The sequence below is a fragment of the Panthera tigris genome, chromosome D1 (assembly GCF_018350195.1).
Source record: "Panthera tigris isolate Pti1 chromosome D1, P.tigris_Pti1_mat1.1, whole genome shotgun sequence".
Taxonomy (NCBI): Eukaryota; Metazoa; Chordata; class Mammalia; order Carnivora; family Felidae; genus Panthera; species Panthera tigris.
The window spans coordinates 102,406,408-102,419,147 of NC_056669.1; the positions used below are offsets into that span (position 1 = coordinate 102,406,408).

Genomic DNA, 12,740 nt, shown 5'->3' on the forward strand with positions numbered 1-12,740 from the left:
AGTTTATTTATTTTGAGAGAGAATGAGAGAGAGTGAGAGTGCGCGCGCATGAGTGGGGGAGGGGCAGAGAGAGAGGGAGAGAGAGAATCTCAAACAGGCTCCAAGCTGTCAGCACAGAGCCTGATACAGGGCACGATCCCACAGACCACAAGATCATGACCTGAGTCAAAATCAAGAGCTGGTCGCTTAACCAACTGAGCCACCCAGGCGCCCCTACCATCTCCATCTTCTGTGGGATGGCCACCTTTCATGTACTCCCAGCCCACCGTCCAATCATTCTATGGACACAGACAAAATCACATCTGCACTCTATACTATGGTCATCCGCTCCTGTCAGATCTTCTCCCAGCATTAACTCACAGTTTGCAGCCCACACTGTAAATTACTGCTGTGATACTTTCCTCTTCAAAACTGTCACTAAAAAAGACGATAGTATGTCCAGTTGCTTCAGTTGTATAATATCTGGATGAGAATAGCCCTGAGGACATTAAATATTTAATGATCATGCATGCCGTGAACCCTATTAATTATATGTGATTTTTTCATAGGTTCACATTTTTTCCACCATACGCCAATGCAAGTGTGTCGGTAAAACGTGGCTCAAACCCGTGAAGTGCATGTAAGGGTCCCCTGTGTGTACATATACATAAGAGCAGGAAATCTGTTGAAGGAGGTACCTAGAGCATGGCTAGTTTTTAACTTAAAAGGTAAAATAATTGTGGATCAGAATATAAATTGTTGTCTAACATGTTTTTATTTCCCTAGTTTAAAAAACATTCTAAAGGTCCAAAATGAAGAAAAACATTAAAGGAAAGAAAAAGAAAAGCTTTTGAATAAAGATATTTGGTTTTTCTTGGCATATTTTTTTCAGAGCGATATGACATCCTAAAGGTGCTAATATTTATGTCTTGAATAAGTCGTTTGGTACAAAAAAGTATGATCGTGTGGTAACTTAAAAAATTTTTTTTTATGTTTTTATTTATTTTTGAGACAGAGAGAGACAGAGCATGAGCAGGGGAGGGGCAGAGAGAGAGAGGGAGCCACAGAATCTGAAGCAGGCTCCAGGCTCTGAGCTGTCAGCACAGAGACCGACACGGGGCTTGAACTCACAGACTATGAGATCATGACCTGAGCTGAAGTCGGACACTTAACGACTGAGCCACCCACGGGCCCCTATCACTTGGTAACTTTTAAAGTGAGAAGACCAGATATAAGAAAAGGGGACCAATTGACAATAAAGCAATTTCTCAATGTTTCTGCGTAGGACTACCAGCTTTTCAACTGCGTAAGATAAACGCACTGAGTAATGATGATGTGAGCTATTTTTCTCTCTGGAAATACTATGAAATGACTAGTGTCCCTCGCGCCAGGATACTTTAGTTTCAGATGAGCTGTGTCATGTCCTGCGGCTCTCCTACTTGCTCCCTCCCCTTCCCTCACACTGAGTTCCCTGCTGTCTCTGGACAAACCAAGCTCGTTCCTACCTCAGGGCCTTTGTACTAGCTGTTGCCAAAGGTCCAAAAGCTTCCTCACTTCCCTCAGGTCTTTGCTTAAATGTTACCATATCATTGTCACCCCACCCCTCATGGACATGGTTTCCGACTCACTTTATTCTTCATGGTTCTCATCAGTACTCAACGATTTCTATTTATTTATTTTTTTGTGTATTTGTTTATTCATTTACCTATCTACTAGAAGGTACGTTGCACAAAAAGAGCAGCTTTGTCTTCTTTACTAACAACTTCATCCCCAATACATAAATTATGGCCTGGCTCGTTCTTTCTCAAAAAAACATTTATTAAATTAATAAGCAATAAAAAATAAACAATTGTTTGAATTTGACAGTAAATGTACTTGAACCATTGATAATTATAGTTTATTGCCCATTAGATAATTCTTTAGAAGGCAATTTTAGAGCATTTCATGAGATGTGGCTTTTTTTTTCCCCTATATTCTTTCACTCAGTATCTGCATTTCACACTTCGGGAAAAATTAATTTTTAAAAATTACACTATCAGGTGGATCACATCAAACCATCTTAATTCTTTTCTGTTAGGAATTTCTCATCAAATGGAAAATAACGCATGAAATAAACCTAGTTAGTACATCATAAAAAGACAAAAGATGAGACTATGGAAGTGTCCTTTTTTTTTTTTAATCTTTATTTTTGAGAGAGAGAGAGAGCATATGAGCAGGGGAGAGGCAGAGGTAGAGGTAGACACAGAATCTGAAGCAGGCTCCAGGCTCCAAACTGTCAGCACAGAGCCCGACGTGGGGCTCGAAACCATGAACCACGCGATCATGACCTGAGCCAAAGTCAGACGCTTAACCAACTGAGCCACCCGGGCACCCTTTTAAGAAGTTTCCTGATTCAATTTGAAAAATTCTTTAATAAATAATGATTATTCATCTAACTCCAGTGATTTGAAACATCAACTGAAAATGTAAGAAAGATGTTTTACAACAATAAATATAAACTACCTCAATATGCTAATAATTATGTATTTTATTTGGCTTTCAGTTGAGCTTGATTTTATTATAAAGGTACCCAAAGGAATTTTTATCCTTGTAAGCCTACCCTATCATTATATAATTAGAAGTATTTAACTTCTCAAGACTTGCAAAACCATGTCTGAGTGTTCTATGAGGATCATGCTGGTGTTAGTGGGACAGAGTAGTGTCTCACAAATATCTGGCCCTACAGTCTATGAAAATGGTGATTTCTCTTCTGGAGCCATTTCTCAATTGTTATTTGAAATGTATTTTTTTTTCTTTTGCTCTGTTATTTGAGCATAGTTGATACACATTGTTACATTCGTTTCAGGTGTACAACACAGTGATTCAACCACTACATATGTTATGCTGTGCTCACAAGTGTACCTACATTCTGTCACCATGCAATGCTCTTATGATACTATTGACTGTATGTCCCATGCTGTACCTTTTATTCCCATGACTTATTCATCCCGTAAGTGGGAGCCTGCATCTCCCACTCCCCTCCACCCGTTTGCCCATCCCTCCCGTCCTCCTTTCCTGTGGCGACCATCGGATTGTTCTTTGTATTTTTTAAGCTTGATTCTGCTTTTTTTTTTAACGTTTATTTATTTTTGAGACAGAGAGAGACAGAGAGTGAACAGGGGAGGGGCAGAGAGAGAGGGAGACACAGAATCTGAAACAGGCTCCAGGCTCTGAGCTGTCATCACAGAGCCTGACGCGGGGCTCGAACTCACAGACCGTGAGATCATGACCTGAGCCAAAGTCAGACGCTTAACCGACTGAGCCACCCAGGCGCCCCAGCTTGATTCTGCTTTTTGTTTGTTTATTGATTTGTTTTGCTTTTCATATTCCACATATAAGTGAAATCTTATAACATTTGTCTTTCTCTATTTAATTTATTTCACTTAACATACTACCCTCTGGGTCCATCCATGTTGTCACAAGTGGTAAGATCACTGGGAATGCAAGCTGGTGCAGCCACTCTGGAAAACAGTATGGAGGTTCCTCAAAAAACTCAAAATAGAACTACCCTATGACCCAGCAATTGCACTACTAGGTATTTATCCACAGGATACAGGTGTGCTGTTTCGAAGGGGCACATGCACCCCCATGTTTATAGCAGCGCTATCAACAATAGCCAAAGTATGGAAAGAGCCCAAATGTCTATCGGTGGATGAATAGATAAAGAGGATGTGGTATATATATACGATGGAGTATTACTCGGCAATCAAAAAAAAAAATGAAATCTTGCCATTTGCAACTACGTGGATGGAACTGGAGGGTATTATGCTAAGCGAAATTAGTCAGAGAAAGAATATATCAGATGACTTCACTCATATGAATACTTTAAGAGACAAAACAGATGAGCCTTTGAAGAAGAAGGAAAGGGAAGCAAAAACAATATAAAAACAGGGAGGGGACAAAACATAAAAGACTCATAAACATGGAGAACAAACAGAGGGTTACTGGAGGGGGTGTGAAGGGGGATGGGCTAAATGGGGAAGGGGCATTAAGGAATCTACTCCTGAAATCATTGCTGCACTGTACGCTAATTTGGATGTAAACTTAAAAAAAATAAAATTAAAAAAGGTGGTAAGATCTCATTCTTTTTTATGGGGGAGTAATACTCCATTGTATGGACATACAACACCTTCTTTATCCATTTCTCTATCATAGACGCTTGGGTTGCTATCATTTCTTGGTTATTGTAAATAATGCCGCATTTAACATAGACGTGCATAGATCTTTTCTAATTAGTGTTTCCATTTATTGGGGGTAAATCCTTAGTGGGATTATTGGATCACATGGTAAAGAAGAGAACCCCCAACCCCAATTCTTTGAACTGCTGTGGGGGTTTGGAGTGATGGCACTGAGGGACCAGGAGAATATTTATTAACCCTGGAGCTTAAAAAAAAAAGCTGTGCTTTAAAAGGGCAACTAGAATATGGGCGTTCTAGCTGTAGTGCCCTGCCAAATAGCAAGGGAGCTGCTGGAACTCTTGGTCAGACAGGCTGGTGAGCACGAGTTCAGACCGCAGACAAGAGCGGGGTCCTGATGCCATAGCAGGACTGCCCCTCAGCGGGACCTGAGCCCACACCAGCCCGGATGCCTGGGCACAGAAAAAAAAAAAGCGGCTTTCATTTTTTTTTTTAATATATAATGTATTGTCAAGTTAGCTAATATACAGTGTATATAGTGTGCTCTTGGCTTCGGGAGTAGATTCTCATGATTCATCACTTACATACAATACCCAGTGCTCATCCCAACAAGTGGCCTCCTCAATGCCCATCACCCATTTTCCCCTCTCCCCTCCCCCGTCAACCCACAGTTTGTTCTCTGTATTTAAGACTCTCTTATGGTTTGCCTCCTTCTCTGCTTGAAACTATTTCTTCCCCTTCCCTTCCCCCATGGTCTTCTGTTAAGTTTCTCAAATTCCACATAAGAGTGAAATCATATGATATCTGTCTTTCTCTGACCGACTCATTTCACTTAGCATAATACCCTACAGTTCCATCCACGTTGTTGCAAATGGCAAGATTTCATTCTTTCTCATTGCCAAGTAATATTCCATTGCATATATAAACTACATCTTCTTTATCCATTCATCGGCTGATGGACATTAGGGCTCTTTCCATAAGTTGGCTATTGTTGAGAGTGCTGCTATAAACATTGGGGTACATGTGCCCCTATGAAGCAGCACTCCTGTATCATTTGGATAAATTCCTAGTAGTGCTATTGCTGGGTCATAGGATAGCTCTATTTTTAATTTTTTGAGAAACCTCCACACTGTTTTCCAGAGTGGCTACACCAGTTTGCATTCCCACCATTAAAAAGCTTCTTTTAAAGGAGCAATTAGCATATAAAAGAGCCAAACCTAGACTTCCCACAAAGGCCTGGGGAGCTGCCCAAATCCCTTGAGGTTGGAGGGATTGGCAAGTGCCACGTAAATATCTTCAACTTCAAAAACGATTTTAGATTTTCAAAATATTTGCTGAGATATTATAGACAAGTCCCATATACCTCTCACCCAGTTTCTCCCATTGGTAACATCTTATTTTATCTTAATACGTTTGTCAAAACTAAGAAACCAGCATTGATATATTATCTTATCTAAAATTCAAGGATTTATTTAGATTATTGCTTTTCAACTAGTGTCACTTTGCTCTTACAGGGTCTGATCCAGGCTATAACATTGCATATATTGTCCTGTCCCCTTAGTCTTCTCTGATCTGTGACAGTGTCTCAGTCTTTCCTGGATTTTCACAACCTTAATAGGTTTGAGTACTGCTCAGGGATTTTGTAGAAGATCTTTCAATTTATGTTTGTCTGATTTTTGGGTCATGGTTACACAGAGGTTCAGCGTTTGAGAAAGTAAGAAGTGCCGTTCTTATCACATCCTATCAAGGGACACATATTACTAACATGACTTGTCACTGAGGTTCTTAACCTTAGTCACTGAGACAAGATATGTTGGCCAGGTTTTTCAGTATAATGCTACCTTTCTCCTCCTGCATTCTGTATATTTTAGAAACAAGTCACTAAGTTCAGGCCACACTCATGGTAGAAGGGACTACACTCCACCTCTTAGGGGAAGGCTGACCATATTATTCGGGATTATTTTTATAAGAAAGATTTGGTTGTTTGTATACATCAGCATGGACTTTACATATATCTGCTTTGTGCTTTGGTGTACAATTTGTACTGTATTATTTATTTTATTGTTCAGATCGCTCCATCTTTGGTCATTGAGGGCACTTCCAGTTTTACTCTTGGTTCCTTGTGAGATGCTCAATCCTTCTATTTTCTGAGCTCCTTCTTAGTTTCGGGGACTACAAGGCACTCCAGGATCCTCTTGTGCTAGTCCAGTCTGAATCCAGTCGTCAGCTCTTTCTCCAAAAGAGCCCACTTCACTCTCCATCGAAGCTCAAATGACCCTAAATCCTCCAGCCTTCTTTCCTTTAACTGGAAAATGAAATAACAACTAGCTGCAGGGGGCTAAGGACCTTCCTAGACATTTTTGAGGCATATTTGAGTAGGGATTATGTGCGCGTAAGTTTTCTTTGTGTCTCTCAGTTCTTGTTCCAAGTCCTTGCCTTTGTCTCACTTGTTTACAACACTTCAAGCACTACACCTCCTTCTATGCCTCCTCTCCTCCTGTGTCTACACTGCTTTTCCCCAAGGTGACATACACCACTCATTCTCCTTCATTCTTCCAGAGAACCAAATACACAGTAACCTTGTACTCAGACAACATGGAGGGGAAGTGAAGCCCAGAATGATGAACTGCTGCAAAGTAAGGATTTGATAAAACTGACCCTCTGGTTCATAAAGCATCATCTACTGTCAAACATCTCCCAGTCAACTCTCTCCTAAAACCTTGGCTTCCCGCCATCTTGTTAAGCTCTGTCCATCTTCTGTCTTCTCAAATTTGAGAGGTCAAAGGCCTATCTGTCTAGCTGCTCTGGGAAAAGACAATATGCATTTACTCCATCATACAGGTTGGGACAATACTTAGAAACTATGTAAAGCAAAGAAAAATCATGGACTAGATTGTAGAGTACACCATTATGAGATTTGTCACCCCACCATCCAACCAAAACCACTCAAAGTCATCCATCAACTTCATATCACTATGACGTATTGCCAGTTCTAAGTCTTGACATTGTTTAATCTACCAGCAGATTTGACACGTCTGTTCCCTACTGATGCATTTCTCATCACTTGGTTTCCAGGACACCACTCACCTTTGTTGGCTCCTCATTTCTTTGTCCTTTCATTGAGAAAGTTCCAGGTGTCCGTCCTTGAAACACTTTGTTTCTCTCAACCTACATTCTCTTACCTATGTTCTCATTCTTACTGCCTAAATGCCATCCACATGATAAAAACTCAAATTTATATCTCCGTTCCAGTGCTAAGCCTTTCTGGGGACATCTGAGAAGCATCTCAAGCTTTCTATGCCCCAAGTGAAATTCATGCTCTCTTCTCATCCATGTTGCTTAGGCAGCTAGGCTACCATTTTTCTCACCCTCCACATTAAACACATCATCATATCATGCCATCTCATTATTTCAAACATAATACAAACAATCTGGCCAACTTGGAAGAATATGATACAATGTATCATTTGGAGAAAACAAAACAGGCAATTAAACAAATAGAATATAATTTCAGAGATTTATTTAAATCTATGGAGAAGACGAGAGCAGATAATAGATAAAAAACTATTTTAGATGGCATGGTCAAGAAAGGGACTCTTAAGGGAGCGCCTGGGTGGCTCAGTTGGTTGAGCATCTGACTTTGTCTCAGGTCATGATCTCATAGTCTGTGAGTTCGAGCCCCGCATTGGGCTCTGTGCTAACAGCTCAGAGCCTGGAGCCTGTTTCAGATTCTGTGTCTCCCTCTCTCTCTGACCCTCCCCCATTCATGCTCTGTCTCTCTCTGTCTCAAAAATAAATGAAACGTTAAAAAATTATTTTTTAAAAAAGAAAGGGACTCTTAAAAAAGATAAAATTAGCCATTCAGATTCAGGTACAGGTGCATGGTGGAATGTTGGTTTTCCTCAAAAAACATTTTTTCTTCTTCCAGAGTATTGGGATTTCAGCTAAGCACATTAAGTTTCAGCTAGAGATTAAATTTTGAAGTTGGCTTCGCTGGTCGTTTTTGTGGCCTCATGACTGAATCCTTGCGAATGGAATGTACTCAGAAATAATGCAGGCACCTACTATATCACTTTCTTGAAAACAAATTATTTTTCCTTCAACTTATATCTTCCCCCTTTCCTGCAGATAAAATAGTTGTGATGAGGGCAGACTTTGAACACTCTAGAAGACAGTAGGGTTATGTGGACTGAACTTGGCCCCAGATGAGCCAGACGCAACATGTCCAGATGATTCATTTTCAACCTGCTACATTAGTTTCCAAATAAATTACTATTTGAGAATAAATTCCTATTGTATTTAAGCCACTAAATTTTGATGTAGCAGTTTAACCTCATTTCTAGTTGTGGTAGATTAACTCTGGGCACAAATTCTTTGCAGCTGTTTTCTTCAAGAGGTGGAGTCTTTCTTCATGCTTGCATTGGGGCCAACCTTGACATCATTGATTAGGATAATGTGGTAGAGAAAATGAGTGAGTTAGGAGTCTGAACTTTAAGAAGTCATTGAGCTTTATTTTTACACTGAAAATATTATGTAAGAAAGCTGGTCCATCCTGCTTTCACATCCTGAAAGAGCATGAGGAGAAGAAAGTAACCAGAATCAACAGTTAGAAACGTTTGAGTAAGGTCATCTTTGAACATTTCAGCTCAGCTGACCACCCAGAAGACCTGTAACTTCACGAATGAGCCTGTGTGAAAGCAGCAAAGAACTGCCTCACCAACTACAACATTATGAGACATAATAATAAACTGTTTTAAGCCACTAGGCATTATAATATTTTGCTACACAACAATAGATAACTGATTAACTATTCAATTTTTATAATCTTTCTAATTAGTCTATGGGTTGAACAGAATCTTCATTTTCTTAGTGACTTTCCTGAAAGCATTATTTACCTCTTTATTCCTTAGACTGTAGACAATAGGGTTCAACATGGGGACTATTATTGTATAGAACACAGATGCCATTTGGTCATTGTCCATAGAATGACTAGAACTGGGTTGTAAGTACATGAACGTGACAGCTCCATAGAAGAGGGTGACTGCAGTGAGGTGTGAGGCACAGGTGGAGAAGGCTTTCTTCCGTCCCTCGGCTGAGCACATCCTCAGGATGGCAATGAATATTAACAGATAGGAGGTCAAGATTACTATCAGGGCAAAACAGACATTGAAAGCTGCTAAGATAAAGAGCACAATCTCATTTATGTAGATATCAGAGCAAGAAAGCGCCAGGATTGGAGGGATATCACAGAAAAAGTGATGGACCACATTGGAATGGCAGAAGGAGAGGCTGAAGGTGAATCCAGTGTGGATGGCAGATTCAATAAAACCCCAGACATAGCAGCCTACTGCCATTTGAGCACACAAGCTGGTGGTCACAGTGGTGGTATAATGTAAGGGCTTACATACCGCTGCATGCCGATCATAAGCCATGACAGCTAGCAGGAAACAGTCTACACTAGCAAAACCCACAAAGAAGAACATCTGAGCAGCACATCCACCATAGGAGATGATTTTATCCCCTGTTAGAAACCCAGCCATCACCTTGGGAGTAACAGCTGAGGAGTAAACACAGTCTACCAGAGAGAGGTTACTGAGAAAAATATACATGGGAGTGTGGAGACGGGAGTCCAACAGAATCAACATGATCATCCCAAGATTTCCAATGAGAGTGGTGAGATAAATGAGAGTAAATGTTATGAAGAGAAAGATTTGCAGTTCTGGGTTGTCAGTCAGTCCCAAGAGTCTAAACTCATTCACCTTGGTGCTGTTCTCCATGGATACTATTTTGACATTGTGGTTCACCTATGAAAACAAGAAGGCAGGATGGATAAAATACTTATGCATGGAAAATGGCTCACAGCTCCCCCATGTCACCCAAATGACATGAGCAGACCATGATACCATTACCAGTGCAGACTTCCCAGCAACCACAAGACTGGCATATTCTGACCTCCACCTTTCAATATGTAAGGGTACACACATATTCATCAGCTCTTGACCCCCACTGAGATATTCCAAATGACCAGTCAGTTATCTTCAAAATGGCCATTGCTTATTTTCACGTGGGTTGAAGTCTTTTGTGACCCTCATTCTACCCCTTGGAAAAGCAACATCAATGTTTCTGAGCTTCATTTTCTTCATCTGAAAAAGTTAAGTGGGCATGGTGTTTCCAACTTGTACTATACTACAAGACTCTTTTAAAATGGTAGTTTGAAAACAACACAAGTATTTCAAGAGGCAGTATATTGGGCTGGTGAAGAACGTGGTCTCTGGGGTGAACTGTCTTGTATTCAAATCCTGGCATTTCCACTTGCCAGCCGGGTAACCCAGAGCAAGTCATGGCCTTTCCGTGTGTCAGTTTCAAACAAGAGTGACAATAACAGTACTTCACAAGGCTGTTTGGACAATTGAACAAGTTGACATGGTTGAATTACCCAAAATACCACCTAATAGTTAGTGTGCAATACATCATAAGTTTTACCATTATTAAATAAATAATAATATTATTAGCAATATGTATATAAGACTGTTGAAAAAAGAACAGAACAATTGGAATCACACTACTAAAGAAACATGTGGGTGAGTGACCTCATATCTTAAATTCAAATCTATTTAAACAAACATACCATTTTTTTTAAATATTAAAAACAGGGGTACCTGGGTGGCTCAGTCTGTTAAGCGTCTGACTTCAGCTCAGGTCATGATCTCGTGGTTCGTGAGTTCGAGCCCCGCATCAGGCTCTGTGCTGACAGCTTGGAGCCTGGAGCCTGCTTCAGATTCTGTGTCTCCTTCTCTCTATCTGGCCCTTCCCCTCTCAAGCTCTCTCTCTCTCTCTCTCAAAATAAATAAACATTAAAAAAATTTAAATATTAAAAACAAAAAACTGGGGACTGACCATGAGGAATGATAAGAGGTACAAATGTTGAGATGCCATCTTTCATGGCGTGACTTCTGCAAGAGGAATCTACTGAAGGTTCTACCAATTATTTCAGCCAACTGGATAATTTCATCATAAAACAGGCTCCACAATGCTCAGAATCCAAGCTATCTATCTGGTCAACCCTGAAAAAGTCTTCGACAAAGAATCCCTTAATGCCAGAATTATTCAGCCCTGGCTCTCTTTCCCTCACACTCCACATGTAGACCATGAGCACAACTGGTTATCTCTACCTTCAAAATATATCCCTAATTCATGTGCTTGTCACCGTCTCCCATGTACCTGCTCTAGGCCACGCCATCATTTAGGTCATGCATGCTAAGAACTCAGGCCCACAGTGGATCACTGGGAAAGGTAGGAAGAGGAAATCTGAGGTGAGATGCAGATGTAGGAGATGAAAGGCAATGAGAGCCAAGGAGTAGATACTAAAGGATGCTGAAATTTTGTCTTTTCAATTAGATAGCAAATGTGTCCTGTAGGCCATGTCTTTTTAATGCTAACAACAATAATGTCAGCAATAATGAGTAGCCAGGCACTACCACTACTTGCCCACAAAAGTCTAAAACCTTCGATCAAGGGTCTCTGAATAGCCTGTGCAACGTTGCACATGAGACTGTGTTTTAAGAGCACAGGACTAGGTACTACATACGTGCATAGTTAACTGCCTCAATAAACAGTTCATTCCGAGATTCACTCGTTCATCCTTGTATTCATTTATTAATATTTTCACCTATCCCCTCAACAAACACGTACTGAGTGTCCACCAGTGTCTGAGTGCTCTCCTAAAAGCAGGGATGTTAAATGATGAGAAAAATACCATCCGCTACTATTTGGCAAAAATCGCCATTTTCCTAATCACTGAAGGTTGTTGTAACATCTAGCCTCCAGATGAGCAGCCTGGAAGTGTGAGAATATTAAAACCTGGGATGTTAAACTCTGAAAAATCCATGGGAAGGTGTTGTCCTTGTAACTTTACGTAGCAAATCTTCTAATACCACAGTCTAAGCAGACCAAAGAATGGAGCTAAATATTTACCTTGCCCTTCAAGGAAGGTGACACAACTTCACTTATGATCTTCACATTGCTAGTGCCACTCAAAAAGAAAGAAAGCATCTTGTTGATCTCCTTTCTTAATGTCTGGTCACAAAGATTGAAGTTCTCTAGAGGCAGGGAGATATATAAAGAACAGGTAATTATGAGGGGGGTGGATTACAAAATATTCTCCAACCTGTCACACAGGGAGGCTGCCATGAGGAAAAATAGGAAAAGTCTCTGAACAGACTCTACCAAGTACTGAGCAACTCCAAGAAAGAATCATCATACCCACTGTAGACAACATTTTAGCTTGGGGGTTATCCCTGCTCATTGTTGCAGGCTCAGAGTGATATGACCGAGAAGTAAGGCCACTTAGTTTACTTGGACAAACTTTGACATTCAGATTCATAAAAAGAGCACCAAAGAGCCTTTGGCACATAGATGGTTCCCTCTAAAATGGTGTTGGGATGCCTGGGTAGCTCAGTGGGTTGAGCAGCCAACTCTTGATTTTGGCTCAGGTCATGATCTCACCGTTGTAGGATCGAGCCCCACATTGGGCTCAGCAGCGAGTTTGGAGCCAGCTTGGGATTCTCTCTCCCCTTCTCTCTCTGT

At 40.6% G+C, this 12,740-nt stretch overlaps 1 protein-coding gene across 1 annotated transcript; it reads right to left on the reverse strand.

The window, feature by feature from the left end:
• Positions 1-8,992: 8,992 nt before the first annotated feature.
• LOC102952671 (olfactory receptor 5B2-like) lies at positions 8,993-9,934 on the reverse strand. Its single transcript, XM_007092673.2, has one exon. The coding sequence runs from the start codon at positions 9,929-9,931 to the stop codon at positions 8,993-8,995; it is 939 nt and encodes a 312-aa protein (XP_007092735.1). The 5' UTR covers positions 9,932-9,934.
• Positions 9,935-12,740: the final 2,806 nt, after the last annotated feature.